Below are 19,147 nucleotides of genomic sequence, written 5' to 3'. Positions count from 1 at the left end.
CGTCTCAGAAAGCTGCCATGCTTTGCTCCGCTATCCTTAGCTGTTTTTAAACTCCAGAGATTGTTCCTTTAGGTCCACTTCCGCTTCTCTAATGCACATTTATGGAGTTTTATCAGATATAAAGAACATCCATCAACCTTGGTGACCAGTACATAAGAAGAAGTGCTACTCTGAAGCTGCTGAAAAACACAAATATGAGACAGATTTGTCCTATATACTTCTCAACTAGAACATACTGCTTTTATGACTGACCAATGGTAGCTAATTATTAGACTCTTTGCTGGACAATCAAACACAGAAAATTTAGTAAAGGCTGCCCAGATCAAAATGTCTGACTAGACACTCAATTTGGAAAAAAACCTCCCACACTTAGGAGCTCAGCAACATGAATCATGGTTAAAGTCTAGTCTTTTTCCTCCTGTCCAGAATGCACCAGTGTCCAGGAAAGGATCCCAAGAACTTAAATACCGTTTTGTAGCCATTTTCCTATGAAAGAGAAAAGTAAATAAAAACAATGTTTAGTTGTATTACGAGTCAAACGAAAGTACACAGAGATTCCCCTGGCCAAACTCTAGGCAAAAAAAGCAAAGTCTCTCCCAGCCAAGTTCCTGCAGAGGGAAGTTGTTGAAAGAGCCAGGAGACCCTTTCAAATGGAAAGTCTTTGGGCAGTGTACAGCTGGCTATCCTTCTTTAGGGTAGAGAGCAAGGGGCATGGATGACATTGCTCTGCTTCTCTCCTGTTCTCTGGCTGGTGGAGTGACTGCTAAAAGCAATCTGTAGCTGGGGATCCCACCAAAGCAGCCCTCAGGCTGCTCTGGCTTATCACAGGTTTGAACCTGTCTTTGAGATGCTCCAGTAGACACAAAGGTGGAACACGTTCACAGCAACTGGCCAGCAGCTGTGCCCAGCACAGCTCAGATCCAGATGTTTCTGCTGCCAGCTGCATTTCCAAATATCCACTGCAAATGCTACAATGTTAATTCCAAGGACTTAGAAATACCTACATCATGACTGACATGTCATGGTCTCTCTCTTAACCACAAGCTCTTTTCCTCTGACCTCTGGCCAGACTACTTCAGATTCTCACAGACTGGAATATTGCACCTCAAAGGAATGCATATATTTTTAAGGACTATGTGTTCAGGGGCATTTCAGACTAAGTGCTGTGCCACCTGCAATGAGAAAGCTATGGGAAGCTCTCCAGGAGGAGACCTCTCCCATGAAGTGCCATCTGGGCTTGAGCTGTGTTCAGCCACTGCCTGGACTGGTGAAACCACCTGGTCCCAGTGTGCCTTGGCCACTGCCTTGCCTGACATGACTCCACACCTGAACCAGTCAAATTAAACTTGGTCACCTAACACCATTTCTGTGGGGCTTTGTACCACTGCTTCACGGTTCCCTTCTGGCTTTTTGTCATGGGTAGTGGCAGTTTTTGGTTTCTATGGTTTATCAACGGTTTCCCTTACTAACAGATCTATTCCTCTGACTGAAAGTTTGGCACAGCTGGAAACTAGAAGCAAAACCACAAGTGAATGGCCTGGCACTTACCACCCATCTCCAACCACAAACCCATACAGTTACTGGATTTGACTAACGGCTATCAATCACCCCAACTGCAGACAAACAGATATCAACTAGAAAAGGCCTGAGGGAAAACATCAGCTAAAAACCAAGTCGGTATGTTACTTTTAATGAGGTGATGCTGTCTTGGAAACACAGTTATTTCTTACTTGATACTTAACTCGATAATTATGGCATTATTCTGACTGTTTGCCCTTCTCTCTATTAAAGTGTGTTTATCCTTTGCCTAAAGCCAACTCAAGCTCTGCCTTGGAGGTCAGGTTAAACAGAAAACAATCCTCATTATCCAAAAAACTGGAATAATATGAACAAGTGCAGTCTTCTGCTTCCTTTTATGTTAAGTTTCCTTAAGTGTGAAGCAGAATGTCATTGTTATTCCATCAGATCACTAAGGTCACTAAGTTAAACTGTGGCTTGTGTCCATTAGACTTTAAAAATATTTGAAAAAAAGTTTTGTAATAGGCTGGCCACTTATCTGGGGAGGAAGAAAAAAATCCCATTTTAGTAGGTCTAGTTTGGAAAAATGATCAGCTTCCCACACACCCCTACACATATGAATGGCAGACGAATAAAAGATGAAAAATGGAAAGCACAGAATTTTGAATGCTGACAAGATCTTCCTAAGGAACAAACCTTGTCCCAGTACAGTTGGTCTGGATTGTGGTGAACTTTTACAGCACTTGCAACTTAAATCATTCTTGTAACAAAACAAGATAATTTCCAAAAATGGCAGAAACAAACTCAAGCCAGAATCATACAGTACTTTGGTTCAAAGGTTGCAAATTAAGCTGTGTAGCTTTTACAGTTCTAAGCTGCAACATGCACCATTGCTTGTTAGAACAAAAGACAAAACAGAAAAAAAGAAAGTTGTTATTTTAGTTCTTTCTGCTACCAAGATCTAACTGTAAGCAAGCACACAAGTGAATGATTACACTTTGGAGCTCTTGGTCCACTAGATATGTTGGTTTAAGGTTCACTGGAAAACACCAGATAATGTGATTGCAAAGTCTGTGTTTAAATTGCTGCATGATAAAGAGAAAAGTTCTCTCTTAAACCACATTTAAAATGTTTGGCAGTTTATATGGAAAACCTAACTTATAAGCAGCATTCATAGCTGTACTCAATTGCTTTTTGCCATGTCTCTACTGTCTTGGTTTTATTATACCTTCCCTCCCAACATCCAGTTATACATCCTATTTTTCCTTTTGTTAACAGATTCCTCTGCTGTTCTCTCTTCTTTCCATCCTAAAGAAGATTGAAGATATATTACAGATCTTTTCTCTGCTTTTGAAAGACATTTCAAAAATGTCTCGAAAATAAGAGAACACAGCATGAGAAGGAAAAGTCAAGCTAAGAACTGAAAAGAAGTAAAAATTTTCCATACGGAAGAATACAGGATCTAGTAGGCAGAGCCAAATATTCCTACTGCTGCATAGCTATTGTGCCCACTTAAAACAGTGAAGACTAAAGGATCAGATATGCTGAAGCACAGAGAAATACCTGACAAGGAATTAAGCTGCATCTGAAATTATAGTGTGTCATAGAAATATGCCTCACAATTTGTTGCATGGCAATATTCATATTTTTAGAGGCTCTTTATTATCTTCAGAGCCTATTTTCAGACTGTGTTCATGACACTGTTCTTGTATGTGCAGAAAGATAATATAAAACTGAAGTCTTCACTACTATCAATCAGAGCAGTCTTTCTCACGGTCAGTACGTCCAGGATTTCATCTGCAATATCCACATACACAGGAAGATATTAAAATACCAGTCTGTTGACAATTCACTATGGTGTGCAAAGAAAGATGATTTTAAAAAGACAAGGAATATAATTCTTCCCTATAGAGATCAGGCTAAGTTTATCAACTGATTTTGGTTTGAGACAGTTCTGTTTATGCTGGTTTATATGAATTTGTAGTCTCTGTCCTGCTCCCATCCAAACCCAGTATCTGCAGGATCACTGATGCACTTGGGCTGTGGCAGGAATACATCCTACACTTAGAAAAACAAGCTCTATATTCAACTGCAGAGTATTTTGCTGATAATATTTCAGTACATGATGCTTTACTGTTGATTACAGGCTTTAAACAAATGTTTCTTCTTTCCCAGTGGTTTGGCTAATTGAATAATATTAATGGAAATCAAAATTTAAGTAATGACATACTGTTACTTAATTTGAAGTGAGGGTCATTTAGCATACATAAACAACTCCCTCGCTGGGTATGCAAAGTTAGATTGATTATTCCTCAAGACCATTTAACAGCAAACCAACTCATCATAAGGAATGACTAACCCTTAGTAGGAGTAGAGGACTTTGAATTTTCCAAGCAATTCTCTGCAACAGCAGCATTTCTGTGAACAATATCCCCCAAAGCCCACTGTCCTCTTTACTTCGATCTCCAGATGAAGAACACACTTAGGCCATTGAGAACCTGCGGTTGAACACACGTTGCCAGATGCATGCCTCTCTCTTTTTTTTCTTTCTTGAAGTGCTTAAAAGTACCTGCGAGAGATTAGCACCTACAGAACAGCTAATTCAGACCAAATGAACACATGATGAAACTGATGCTAGTTAGGACAGACTCAAGGAAGAACTGGATGGCAGATCTCCTGCGAGAAAAAAGCCGCCTGTCCCATTCGCAGCACCAGGGAACTGCAGGCTCTGTTACAAGTTATCACTTTGTTGCCTCTGGTAACAACCGGGAGTCTCACATCTCTCTCCGGATAAGGACATGCATACAGTAGCTCACAGACGGATGGCCTGACTCCCTTTGTAGCTACCTTTTTGTCCGTGTGCTTGTGTGTGTGGTATTTTAGCAGACAGGTAACAATAATCTTCCGGAGTGGCTTAAATTCAGGCAAATTTAACTTAAACACACTCTTTTGCTTGCATTATGCAGCCTCATGAAACCCGGAATAGAGTCTGTGAATTCCACCCTCAGCCTCAACTCTCAGCTGACAATTCTTCATAGCTCCCACATATACTGCAACCCTTATTTTGAACAGAAGTCTCACAGTCCTGGTTTTATGTCACAGATGAGACAGCTGAAAGCTTGTACAGCATCACTGAAAGAAGTGAAGGGCATGGAAGCTGTGGACACCACTACACAACACCCTCTCCTGCCTTGCCAGTTTGCAGCACTCTTACAGCCATTGCTTCAAGTGCTGTACTGTGCACATTAACAGAGAATATGCCACTCTTTGTGCCACCCTGTCACACTGAATTGTTTCTGAAGAGGTTACAATCCCCTTTGAAGTCAGAGTTAATTTCAACAATCATTTCAGTGAAGCCAACACACGATCCCACTAAGAAGTTAGTCTTCACTCAATGTCAGAAGTTCTCTGTATCAGGTTTTGGAGACAGCTTAAAAAAAGGTCTTCCTGCTACACTTGGCTATTTCTTTCTGCAACCACTTGACCATATTCATCCCACAAAGCAGTAACTGAAACTTCAGCTGCAGCGCTGACTCTGCTGCTCTTCCTTTGCTCACGAAGTTGGGAAGAGGTACAAGTGAGCAGCACTTTCTGAGTGGGTCCCCCTCCTCAGAATCACAGGAACCCTGGGGTTGGAGGAGACCAGTCCAACCACTGGCCCAGCACCACCATAATCACTCCTGAGTCACAGCCCCAAGTGCCACATCCATCTTTGAACACTTCCAGAGACAGTGACTCCACTATCTCCCTGGACAAGTTATTCCAATGTCTGACCACTCTTGGACTGAGAGGTTTTTTTCTAATACCTAATACGAACCTTCCTTGGCTCAGCCTACAGCCACTTCCTCTCGCTCTTTCATTTGAGACATGGGAGAAGAGACCAGCCCCCACCTCCCACAGCCTCTTTTCAGGCAGTTGTAGAGAGCAGTGAGCAGTGAGGTCCCCCCTGAGTCTCCTTTTCTCCACAACAACACCAGTTCCCTCAGACACTTCTCATGGGACATGTTTTTAGACTCTTCACCAGCTCCATTTCCCTTCTCTGGACACCCTCCAGCACCTCAATGTCCTTTCTGAAGTGAGGGACCTGGAATGGAACACAGCATTCAAGGTGTGACCTCACCAGTGCTGACTACAGAAGAACAATCACTTCCCCAGTCCTGCTGGCCACACTACTCTTAGGATCTCCTTCCACAGACTCATTCTACCACCTGGTTCTGTAGCTGACACGGGAAAGTACATATAACAGATCTGATGACTGCACTTCAAACGATACTAATAACTTATGGCTTGTTTGAAAAGGGGAATAAAGATTTACTATATTTTAGTGTTTTAGATGATTTACAATTACTCAATACCCTAAGACACTGTAGCTAAAAATGAATATGTCTGCTGCTGTTTTTAAAAACCTGATGTTTTATGATTCCAGGCAGACTGCAGGTCCAAAATCCAGCATTCACATAACCATAGTTTCGATATTATCACAACTGTATACATTATCTAGAACAACGAAGTCCCAAGCTCACATTTTTTCTACACACAATGATGTAACTCCTCTAATTGGACAAATTTATACCACTGAAAGGTAACTTACATGCCAATAGCTTGTTTCCCTGTGTCTGCTGTTTGTGTCCACTAGGGAGTTTGGCCCATCACAGGTATTTCTCATATCTGCTGTTACAATTTTCAAGCACAGTTGGTAATGCAGTAACTGTCTCACATATATTAGCAGTTGACAGAGTAGGCTGAAAAATGAGACAACTGCTAAAAACATGATTTAATATTTAAAAATGAATAAATAATAACCTCATACTATTTGTGCCAATGTTGTGGCTTATGAATTTCTGGGACTGATGATTTTACCAACAGCAGGCTGATTAAAACACCATGGAGCTGGTGCATGAACAGTCTCAGTAAGAAACCCATGTGAATGGAATTAATTTCCCTCCTGGATAGATGAAGCTTGTTGCACTGAGATAATACTGTTTTAGTTTTAGTTTGGGGAGGTGGAAAAGCATTTTGGGAGAGGACTGTTTTTCCAGTTCTGGGTTTGAATTGGTGCCAGTAAACATGCAATCACAACACTGGCCACCCTCTAACATATGCCTTCTTCAGCCTGACTGGGCTCTGAATATAACAGAGGCTACAAAAGCTAATATTCTCTTCTGATGACTTTTAGCTCTGTATTAACTACAAAGGGAAACATTTTAAAATATTAATAGTAATAGTAATATTAATAATGATGTTTAATATTATAGTTAAATGTGCCTGGCTGTTATTGTTACATGGATAGCCTGACTCCTGAGTCCCACATGCACACCTACCAATCTCCTTGTCTGTGCAGCATTGAAATCATACAGGAGCATGGTTTTGAAAACTGGACAGGTATAGATGCATCAAGAATGAAGCACCAAACATTCTGATTCTTTTTCTCAAGACTGACTACTCGGAAGAGAATCCAAAATTGGTGATCCAAGTTTTCCTTTATAGAGCATTTCACACAGATCTGAACCTGGGATTCTACTGTTTTTCCCCCTTTCACCCTCATTTACCTGGATTAAATATTACCTAATTGAAGCAAGACATTCTCTTCTTCCCTAAAACACTGGTCATGGCTTCCTGCTTAGGAGCCGCCACACTCCTTGAGCCAGCTGGAAGAGTTTTATGTATCCATACAGAAGTGGACACTATTCCCATTTTTACCTTTCTCTTTACTGAGTGTTCACCAAGTGGAAGGTACAAAGCCCTTTCCTACTGGCCCAGAAAACGCTCAGCCTCGAAGTGTAATCTTTGTATAAGTAATTAAAATCTTTATCTAAACATTAAAAAAAAGCCAAATGATGTCCCCATTTTCTCAGGCCCCTGTCAGTCCTGTCAGCTGTATCTCTGAAGGACTCTCTGATATGGTAGCAAGCCATAGCATAGCTTGTAATTTCCCCTACTGGTTTTTACTATCCATGCATCACAGCTTTTAAATCACAAAGAAAGCAAAGAAAATACGTTTACTCTTTCGTTACATAATGTCACTCCATTCAAATGGCTAGAAGTCACTGCAAACTGCTTAACTAAACAGGAAATTTAAAAACTGGAGCTGTCATACAAGGAATTTTTGAAGTAATGCTTTATTTTGGGGATGCTGTCATCAGCAGTGCACATGGGCAGAAAAGACACACAAAGCAGAATAGTTTCTGGGTACATAACATGTATACCTGAGTATTGAACAGTTTATTGCTGATCTGTAAATAGAATAGGATCCTTGGGAATCTAACTGAGGGATTTTAGGATACAAACTCTATGTGTTCATCTCTGCAGAGGCTTATAAATCTGTACCAAAATTAAAATGTGCAGTTTTAAAATAGCTATGACTTTATATGAACCTCAGACTGCGGGAGGAAAAGAGCTGAAAAGTGTCATTTGTTTAGCTGAATCAGCCAAGATGAGACAAATGTTCAGATTTACTCTAGGTGTGTCTTGACAGAGGTTTTTGGGTTTTTTTGTGTCCAAGTCCTTTATACACCTCTGTGTATTTCAGATCTACTTCTTAAATAAATACTTAGCTTGCATTTGTCTTAAATGTTTTTAAGATTAAGGGTGATTTAAACTGAGGTTCTATGTACTTAAAAGACATAGTAACCTGTAACATACAGATTGGACCATTCACACATAGATCACTTTTCTCCTCCACTTATCTAGGCTTAAAGCACCCTCAGTGTGTTTGTGACAGCCTACAAAATTCTGTTCAAGCAAACTCCAACTGTCCAATGTCTCCTTGACATAAACAGGATTCTGGTATGTTTTGTGATGCTGTATATAGTGTTTTGTTATGAAACCCATTGCAGTAAAGTCCCTGGATATAAAAATGCCCACAGAAGTCTCAGTATGTTCCTTAAAAAAAGTCGAAGACCTTTAAGATCTTTAAAAGAGAAAGCAAAAGAGAGTAGGAAAAGAAGGCAAAAAGTACCCAATAGGACAGCAAAACGAAAAGGTTGTTTTAATATCAAAGCCACATCTATCTTGCAAAGTTTTAGCTGCATTCTCATACTCTTATCCTACCAACACCAGTGGAAATACAGATTGGTGATTACCCAAGGGCACTTCCATTTCCCAGCAAAACTGCTATTCAGTCTTCTGGATATACTCCACTTTTTGGAGTTTGCAAAATTTTACATTTTACTGCTACCAAGGTCACAATAACATGGGCTTTCTTTTGCAATCCATCAGAGGAATCTGAAAGACAATGCAGATCATGCAGAGAGTATTGCACTGTTAACCCACGAAGCCACCATTCAGGGCTGTTTGCTATGGCTTTATGGCAAAGAACCTTGAGAATGGTCTTTCTAATCATTGCTTGTACACTGAAGCATGTAGAAGCAATACTATTTGTGATGAAAGAACATAGTACATACAGACTTGGCAGATTCCTGACCTCTACAGTTTTTAACAGTCTCCCAAATGTAAGACTAGGAATGTTACACTGACCCTACATCTGGCAAGAAAAACAGAAGTTCTGGTTTTATCAAACTCTAGTTCAAATTAGATTCATTTCCATAAGAAAAAAATACTGATTTTTTAGTATTAATGTAATATTTGCATTTATATATAAGCAGAAAATTTAATTTACTGCGTGGCTTTGGAGATTCCAAAAAGCTCATACACCATTACAAGAAAAAATAAAATTAAATTGGTGGAGTTTGTATATGGCAGTATTTCTTATCTGTCAAAATGCTTCAAATTAAATGAGACGGAAAAAAAGTTTTGAGCATGTTCTGCATTTATTTTTGGGACTCTATCACTCTTACTGCAAATGCGAAAATGAAGCTTTTGACTCTGCTATTTGAATCAAAAAATATCAGCAGCTTAATACTATTGTGAGTATGTTGGTATAGAGCTAAGATTGATTCTTTAAAAGTCTGCGATGGAGAGTTTAAGTGATATTCCTAAAATCCTCATTCTTTTTTTTCTCTCATTTTCTGACTTCATTTCTGAGTCAGAGACAGAGAGGGTGGAGGATAACTCTACCCTGGCCATTTGACCAGGCAAAAAGCCCAAGAAAGATGATTTTTCCATAAAACATTAACAAGTAGTAAAATCCCAAAGTTATTTTGCAAGACTTCAATTAGTATTTGAACTTATTGTATAAATTACAACGTTGTTTCTCAAGGCCCTAATAGCATTGCATCTCCTTGTAAATTCTACTAATTTTGGGTTTTAGGCAACCCAGTACATATTTTTCTTTCACGCTTTATTTCTGTATATCCTTTGGCTACACAATAGGTGTTAAAAAATGCTATACAGTTTCCACACGGAGATCACTCAGGTGATGAAAACATGCACTTTTTGCCCTTAACCAAATGCAAGTGATTGGGTTAGCATCGAGACAGATTTACCCTGTTAGAACTCTTGCAGGTTTGTTCCTCTCCACACCCTACACGGTACAACCTGCACATCAGTGTCTTTCCACAGGCAAAGACCAGTACGCGAGAGGGACTCTTGAATTCACAGCTCACCTGCATCCAGCTGCAATATTTTGTAGTGAGATAGTTCTGATTTCACATAAGCAGCTAAAAAAGCCATTTATCTGGGAGGATGGGGTTGACTACATTTAACATCTGTAACTCTACCCTCAGGCTACATAACTTATTCTTAAAGAATCCTACCTCTAGAAAACAGCTTTACAATGGCTTCTTAAATCTCAAATATCCCAAGAGCAGACTACAAGCAAATACCTTGCTTTGATGCTTCAATGCACAAACTACAGAGGAAGAAGACTCCGCTGATTACAATGCCCTGCCTTCCTCAGGGTAAATCCCTTCCAGAATCCAGCTTTACTCAAACTGATCAACAGCCTCTCTCACCCAGTTTTATCTGCATTTGGATTCAGTTTCAACTAGAATACAACGATGCTCATGCAAGTTTTACCGAGAGCTGAGACTCCCATCAAAAGAGACTCCAAGATAGCAACAAGTATGAATCTGCAATGGGCATTTCTATTTTGCACTGCAAATAAAACATCCTATCAGGCCTTTCCAATATAAACATGATTTAGTGCATTGTAACAGGCATTACTGCACATTTTTTCAAAGGAAAAGCATGAAGAAAATAAAACTGTGTTTCTTACTTTCGACGGAACATTTCTGCAAATATGCAGCCAACACTCCAAAGATCAACTGCTGTTGCATAACTGGACTGAAGTAAGACTTCAGGAGCTCTATACCACAAAGTAACAACCTGTAAAACAAAAAGAACAGAAAAGAGAGTGCTTAGCTGCAGAATTACAACCTCCTAAGTGCTGTATGTACAGCTTCCATTTAGTTTAATCTAAATTGTAAAACTCACATATTAGGGCTGAGTGGTTTAGCTAGCACATAGAAAAGTGTCCTGTATGGAAAATCTCAGTATCCATAGCTGCACATGATGACTCAGGATGTGAGACCATTTCTTGTCAAGAACATTGCAATTCAGGGTACAAGAAAACTGGTTTCAGAATACAGCATTGGTGTGACAATCATAGTACCACACCACACTACCAGCAACCCTCTGAAGCTTTTGCAGCTTACAGATCCCAGATACTTTCCAGTGGAGATTTGGACTCTCCACAGGGCAAATGTCAGTCAAATGAACAAGGCCTTGTTTTCCTAACTTTTGGGATGTAAATGTAGTCACCAGAGCCAAAACAGAAACAAACAAGCCAAGGAATACTGTGGGTTTACCCATAGGACAAATCAGTACCTGCAGCATGTCTGTTCTCAGCCCCTTATGGTTCATGTACTATTTTCTATAAAAGAGATTGGGTTAACTCAAGTGCATGGGCAATTAGGGTAAACATGTTTGCCCTGCCTCCAAAGTTGTCTCTGAAGAATCTGAAGAAATTATAACTTTTTATTTCATCAGTTGGATACAGAGTAATCCAAACCCTTCTCAAAGCCGTCCCTTACAAAAGGCATCAATGTTGTCTACTGTGGTTTCCTTGCACACAAAGGAACCCTAAACTGTCAGTTTTTAACTAAGCATCACAGCACAAGGATTCCTGGCAGATTCTTGACCTTTACAGTTGTGTGACTGTCTCTGCCCATGTGCTGCTGGTCAGACCAGCAGTAACTTCTCTCACACCATGTGTTCAAATGACACACTCTTTCCCATGGACATATGCCACGTAAAGCGCCTGCTTTTAGTCTGTTCTTGTCCTGGTGGTTATGTCACAACACATTGTAGGGACTCAGTGGGAATTTTACTGGCACTGCTCCATTAATGTACTTTGATAAGTCCTACTCACTGGACCCACAACAGAGATGAGACAGCTTATATTTATCCTTTTGTATCCCACAAGTAGACCAAATACAGATGAGGCTGACTATCTCTTCAGGATATTTGCCCAAGAATACAAGGAGCTTCTGCAGAGTCCTGTGTGTGCTACTATCTTGCTAGAATATAATCTCATAGCCACAGGAGTAGTCCACTCCTGAACAGTTATAATCCAGCCGTAACAACATATGACCATCAGCTAAGTGCCAGTATTTTCTTACTCTGTGCTATAATTTGAACCTCTGACTATTAATATGGGGGCTGGCAGGGTCTCTACAATTACTGGCTTTTTTCTTCAACAAATACAAAGATGGGAGATGTAACATTCAGGAGGAGCATGAACCAAACCAAAACTCTGAAAAAAAAAAGGACAGAAACAAAGAAAATTATAAGAATGAAAATAAATTTTAAAATTATGTTAACTAGGATAAGTGAGTTCTGAATTTCAAGACCAACACAAAGAAATGTGTAAGAATAGTGGTTTTTTTTTAATGATAACAATGTAATTGTCTTCTAAAGAAAAATAACAATGGAAGTAATCATCCAAATTTGCTGCTCAAAGCCAGATAAAACAAAAGCAAATACAACATTTATTACAATAATTATATGCCCTGACAGCCTTTGGAATCACTGAATGGCTACTGAAGAGAGGTTAATGGGTATCTGCAAGAGTGGTCATATTTGCTAACAGTTCTTTTAAACTCTTTGATGTTAATTTATAAAATTTATCTATGAAACAGTTCAATAACACAGTACAAAGTACTGCACTGGCAAGCTACACTTCCAGATACCCATCCACAGAAAGAGATTCCTGTGTGGAAGTTCAGCTTTACTTAGCCCCATTTGTCTTGTTCCTGATTTGCTACTATATCAGTGATACTTTCATGAAACACTTAAGAAAAATAAAAAACAGAGAAGTGTCTTCAGAGATTCACTCCAAGGAAAGAAGACAAATATAACTGGAGGTCAGGGATTCTCTCTGGAGATGCCTTGTCTGAATCAGATATAATTCCTCCTAAAACACATTCTTTTTCCTAATGCAGACATAGCTCTCAAACTGAACTATGCTTTTATTCTTGCAGTACATTTGTGGAAAAGCTTACTGAAGTAATACTGCTTTGAGAAATTAGATATAACAATTTCAACCCGTTACTGTTTTTGAATGGCTGGGTGCAGTGTCAGGAGGAAGAGCTGTGTGATCTCTGATCTGATCTTTGGAATACCACCAAGCCCCATGATTCCTGGTTTGAGGTCCACATTGCTCTTCTCACACAGAGCATAAGGATGATTTATTTTCCCCAGTCCCACAAGTCCTGCAACATTAGAGCTATGCACTCTCCTAGGCAAAGAACTGGGGCATGGATGGTTGTGGACCATATGCCCCAAACTGAAGTCCCTCCCAGGCGAGTGTGGCACAGGACAGCTGCTCCTTTCCTAAGAGCTGCATCATGGCTCTTGCCCGTGTCCGTGTGTGCTCAGGGGAACAGTGCTGTTTTCAGACAGCTGCGGAAGCGTGCAGCACGGTGGCTGCTTCCCCCATGTGACCCCTTACTGGCAAGTTCCCCAAGCATCTGCACCCTGCTACACTCAATGCATGCACAGGGGACTGGGAGATTTTGCTTGAGTAATTTGGAAAGTTAAACCTGTAAAATAGAAGATTTCCAAAAGACTAACAGTTAAATTTCAGCTAACGCCTGACTGCATTATCAACAGAGAGGAAGGAATCTGTGTTGAGCTGTTTTGATATGCCCTCTCAATAATGTGTCATTGTAGAAGTGATCAAGCAACCTTTATGGTTTGTAACATGCAAGTCCGTGTTTCAAAATGTGAACCTGGAAGAAATCAAAATGTACTCAATGTCTCTTTGGACACAAGAAATGCCACAGATGACTCCTTTTGTGGGCAGGGTCTTCTCCTGAAAAGCACAGGATGATGCACATGATGCTGTGGTTTTGACAGTTTCACACTCTCTCTTACCATAGAAACCAAGAAAATATTTGTGGACATTCCATTAACATTTGAAGAGGAGTAGAAATGAAAATTATTCTGAACACAGGATATGGTGAGGCTGAACAAGCAGGTCATCACTTCCTCTTTAGCCCAGTTCTGAGCGAAAAAGTGCTTTCCTTAGGTAAGCCACGCTACCAGGGAGGCAAGGTCTCCCTGAGCAACAGTGCACTTAACAGAGTTGCTTGATTAAGTCCCATTTTCAGGAAGAAAAAAGCATCACTATCTGTATCAGTACATCTCAGATTCTTTCTCTTCTGAAAATGTGGCACACACAAAATGTGGCACATGGTGATTGGTCTGTAGAAAAAGGACTCATGCTCATGTTCTGATGGAAATCCTAAATTCTGCAAGACTCCAAAGTACTTTGGAGGCTATTGACTTTAGTGACCATGTTGCATTTTAGTCCTCTCACTAAAGAAATTTCTGTCCACTGCCTTTTCCTTGCTTCTCCTTGCCCTGGCTGGTCTCTTCAGCTCCTCTCTTACACCAGCCAAGTTTCTACCACATGTCCAATGACCTCCTGGCTTCTTTCCCCTGCCTGCCTCTGCCTTCCTGTCACACACACCAGTGGTCCCCTGACAGCATCACCAAACATGCCTAATTCCCTGCTGCTCCTGCTAACACCTGGGTGGACACAGCCTGCTGCCCTGCTGCATCCCACAGGCTCTGCCTTCCCTCACATTCCTCATCAGCTCCTTTGCATCTCCAAGCTCCCTCAAATTTCACACCCTGTCATCTCTTCTTCCAACAGCCTCCAAATGCTCCTTGGCAAAATTAGGTCATCTTCCCCCTTTCCCACTCTGCCTGTTCTGAAGATACCCTGTAATATTTGCATTTAATGGATCAAGCTACATATGAAAAGACTGAGAATATTCACACAGTGGGAAGAAGTAGTTATGTCTTACCTAAAGAGGTAACCAAGTTCCTTTTCCAGTGCACATTCTATGTTTCTACTATCCAGATAAGAGTGGATGGTACCAGGTGAGAAGGGCATCAGTAGCTGCAGATCACTACTTCTAACTATTTAAAAGATAATAGATTTAGGCAGCACATCATGAAAATAAATGATGTGTGTATGTGAGAGGCAGTAGAAAGGAAAAGAACATCTGCAGAAGTCTGCTGAGGCTGTCTGACTCTCTGAAGAAGGAAATGTGCTCAGTGAGAAGCAAGGACAGAGCTGCATTTAGAGTCAGATGAAGAAAGGGAACTTCATTTTGAAATAAAGCTTTCTGCCTTACTACACTTGACAGATGTGGCTACTGGGCACCACCTATCCCAAGGAGTTTTAATTCTTCATGTTACCTGTTTCTAATGAGAAACCAAACTAGTGGGAAGCATCTATTCACTAGAAAAGAAGATCTAGGCATTGTGTCAGTCTCATATAATTTCCATTTACTTTACAGAACAGATTTTCATTTTGTGTAATTGCTTAATTTAAATAGATCTGCACAATATACAGTCTTTTCCAAATATAGTTACTGTCTGAATAGCATTCAGTTCAAAAAAGACAAAGACAAACAGTGGTTTAGGGTTGAGGTTGAGTAACACAGACACAAAAGACTACATTTCAGTTTGCCACAGACTTTAAGTACAGACCAATACCCAGTTGCACAGATACATGAACAAAGCAGGGATCAGACTGTCACACAGCAGCTATGTCTGTTCTAGGGAATTAAATGGGACAGGAAATGTTCCTTTGGCACTGAGACCAATAAGTACAGAGTGGCCTATGTCCATATTATTAAATTCTCAGCCTCCCAAAAAAGGTGACCGCATGCAAACTGCTTATTGGGAATGGTCTTTGGTTCATGCTTAACTGCCAGTGCCTAGGAACTGTCTGGGGAAGGGCTGGTTGGAATAACTCATGCCAGGAACCATTCTAATAATTTAACAGTATAGACAATTGAGCTCCAGTACCCACGAATGTTTTCTGGCACTGTTTAATCTACCAGCCAGTGAGTCACGCTGTGGCCCTGGGTCTTCCTTTCACTCCAGAAGGAAGGCATTTTGCTATGCTTCCCTCATCTCCTCTGATTCAGAGGTGGTTCCATGAGAGTGATGGGTACTTCTCATCTCACCCAGCAACTGGTCTCACTTTATCCTAAATGTGCTGCACAGGTCAGATGAACACACACTGCATTTGATTATCATCCATGGGGAGAATCTGACTGGCTCACATGTAGACATCTTCTTTTTAGATGCTGGATGAGACTAATTCTGTACTAATCAGTTCTGAAGGGGCTTGGAAGAGACCTGTAAAACCTTTTTAAACACTAATTTTCACAGAAACCATGCCACAGAAGAAATTAGCAGGATGCCTGAATTCACATAAAGTATCCTTGAATCCAAGTAAAATTATTCTTGTAAATATTTTGTTTTTGTGATTGTGGTTTCTTCTCTGGTTTTTTTTTTGTACTGATTTTGTTAATTATATTGGCCATTAGATGCTTGCTCACTTTGTTACTTAAAGCATTTAAATCTCATGAAAAATTACTTGCAAATTTACTTTTTTAATATTAAGAACCTTACAATGGTTCTTAAACCCAGTTTTTTTGTTCAGTTCTCACTAACAAGGCTTTCACATAATCTTCAGGACATCTTTTTGACTGTTTTTCATTTATTTTTGTCCTTTCTTTTTGAGTAAAATGAGGGAACATAGCTACAGAATATATGGTACAGTATGCAGAGTCAAGCTCTTTAGTGTAGCTTGTGGTCTTCCAATTTCACAAAAAATCTTTTGCTTCAAACTGTTCACGAGGATTCAAAGTACAAACCTGGCAAATTAACTATGAACCTGCTACTTCATGGCTTGTTCTTCAGTTCTGGGACCGTAAAGCAACTTGAAGAATTTTCTTGAAGCTTTGCAAAAAAAATGTCTTCTCAGCTGTATGACTAAGCTTGACACATTTGCCACAGACTAGCTGGAGAGGACAGAATTACAGACAGCATACTGACTGCAGCCTGGCTTCAATCCCCACTGCAGAGAGAGGCTCTCTGCCTAATCCACCTCCCTCTCACTTGGTAGAAACACAGTTGAAAAGACTCCACAGAGACTGAAAAGAAGAAATGTAGTTTCTGAACTGAATATGCTAAAATGGCTCACTGGTCTAACAGTGTAACATTGCTTAAAATTAAGTCAATGTAATATTAAAAACTGCTTAGGAAAATAAAGGATTTGTTTAATAATGTTTCATTGCCTTCAATGTGAAGTATGGACCAACAGAGCCAGGAATGAGCAGGGCAAAAGCAGCAGTCCAGAGGGCTGGTGACACTAAGTTGTGACATGACAGTATTTCTGCAGGATCATGGGCCCTGCACTTGTCCTGTCTGCTGCTCTGAGTCCTCCTGACAGCCCAAGGTGGCCCTACTTCCCAGCCCTCTTGTGTAACAGATCCACCACCACCTCACCGTGGCCTGCTCTGCTCCAGCAATTATGATATTCCCTACCTCCCTATCAGTTTCCATGCCCTCTAGGAACACTCCAAAGACATTTGGAAGTGGATCACACCTCTGCTGCATAGGGAAATTATTTTTGTGTGTGTTTTTGCATGCACCAGTCCCAGGAAATAAAGGAGGAGGTACTCTGGGGTGTGCTGGAGGCAGGAACTAGGGGAAAAGAGGGGAGGAAGGGAGGACAGACGATGCCTCATTCCACCCTGCTGTACCATGCACAACAATTCCAGCACAGGCAAAGAACACGTTCAAAACCCACCTGTCCCACAGGTGTGATGAGGCCAAGGTAGGGGATTTTAGGATGTGCTAAATTTTAACCTTTGTACAATGATGTATTTTTCATCTCTGGTTTGGAAAAGAGGTATGTCTCCTTTAGTTGCTAGCAATTACTGTGTTTTCCTATCCCTATTCTTAGAGCATTCACTGAGCATTCTGCATTTATAAAGCAAATCTAGGACTCTCTTTAATCTATCTTTGAAGACCTATTATTATTCCTAACTGTGATATAGAAGGTAAGAATCACTACATTATATGATGGGCTTTAGTTGCCAGGGATAGTATCTGCCCCAACAATTATATGTGTAACCTCTCTTTTGAGTAGTGGTTCTTCCACTGTCATTTAATAGTTTTCAGTTCTATCACAGAGATAGGTATGACTGGAGAGAATGTTTCCTTCTTAGAGAAAGGTGATTATAGTTTCTCTGTTCATAGAAACATTATAATAGTTTCCCTTTTAAAGTAAGTGTGTATCAAACTACACTAGCGTCTTCTAGAAAGCACTTCTGGATAAAAGATTTTTCATACAAAACACGAAATCATTTCTAGTGCTATGGGTCTCATGAAGTGCACATGGTAATACCAATTTTATTTATTCACATTTGTCCCCGTTTTGGGCACAAGATTGATGAATTTCTTTATGAAAACTGGAATGAACGTTATAATTCTGTGAGTTAGATCATCAAGCAAACATTATTTATTTGTAGAAGACACAAATCCTGATCATATATACCACCCACTATCTGCTGTAAAACACTACTGCTGTTTTAGAATGGGATCTCCTGTTTTTGATCCTAAAGCATTTGTGATTTGAAGGAAACACAGTTTAGCATCTACTGTAAGATACCATGACAAATAAAGGAGCCATCTATTTCTTAGATGTTCTTCACACACAAAAGTAACCAGAATTTTCCTTTTTTTATTTCTAGGAAGAACCACATCAGCCAGTGTGACACTGCTGTTGAAGATCATTTCTAGGTACATCCGTTGTCAGGAGGTATGAATGTGCGTGCGTGTGCGTTTGCAGGTCACGTGTGTAGCTGGGGATACTTTACCTACATTCAGTGGGTTTTACCTTAAAAGTCTCTGTGCACTAAACATCTGTGTGGAACAGCTACTAGAAAGGAAAAGTGGCTCTTAACATGAGGTAATATTTCAACCACTAGTGATTCAGACTTTACCTCAAAACTCATCCAAGGAAATGTATTTCTACTAAGCAGAGTATTTCACAGAATTCTCTACAGAGACGATATAGAGAACACTTCTGAAAGACTACCCGAGGCTTCAGGTGGAAAGTATTTTATCTTTATAGAGAAAGAAAGGAGCAAAAACAGCATCAGCAATGCTACTCTACCTGATTAAGATCCCACAAAAGTCAGACTTGCCAGGTCTTCTTGTGTACTGAAATTACAACTATGATTCTCTATTCTCTATTCTCTGAGCTGGAGTACAGCCTTCTATGGAATATGGAGCAATTCAATGGCAGGTCAGCTTTGCATGCAATGAGACTTGTGCTTATACTGTAGTGTATTTACAGACAGAGATACTTAATAACACTGAGAGTGACTTAAAATAGAAGTAGGCATTCTTC

General features: G+C 40.1%; 1 protein-coding gene and 1 long non-coding RNA gene across 4 annotated transcripts in view; one reads left to right on the top strand and one right to left on the bottom strand.

The window, feature by feature from the left end:
- The window catches only part of CDK6 (cyclin dependent kinase 6), a 128,865-nt gene that overhangs the window by 23,894 nt on the left and 85,824 nt on the right, over nucleotides 1-19,147 (bottom strand). For all 3 annotated transcript variants that reach the window (XM_086857792.1, XM_086857800.1, XM_086857806.1), the window contains exon 5: nucleotides 10,634-10,743. In XM_086857792.1, coding sequence (XP_086713918.1) covers nucleotides 10,634-10,743 — 110 coding nt within the window. The remainder of the gene's footprint in view (nucleotides 1-10,633; nucleotides 10,744-19,147) is intronic.
- On the top strand, nucleotides 1,245-5,842 carry LOC111924219 (uncharacterized). Its single transcript, XR_002861529.2, has 2 exons — nucleotides 1,245-1,677; nucleotides 2,797-5,842. It is a non-coding gene; the product is annotated as an uncharacterized LOC111924219 (long non-coding RNA).

This window comes from Cyanistes caeruleus, chromosome 1 (genome assembly GCF_971803275.1).
Source record: "Cyanistes caeruleus chromosome 1, bCyaCae1.hap1.1, whole genome shotgun sequence".
In the NCBI taxonomy this organism is placed as follows: Eukaryota; Metazoa; Chordata; class Aves; order Passeriformes; family Paridae; genus Cyanistes; species Cyanistes caeruleus.
Note: the sequence above shows the minus strand (reverse complement) of the source record. Positions and strands in the feature narration are given on the sequence as shown.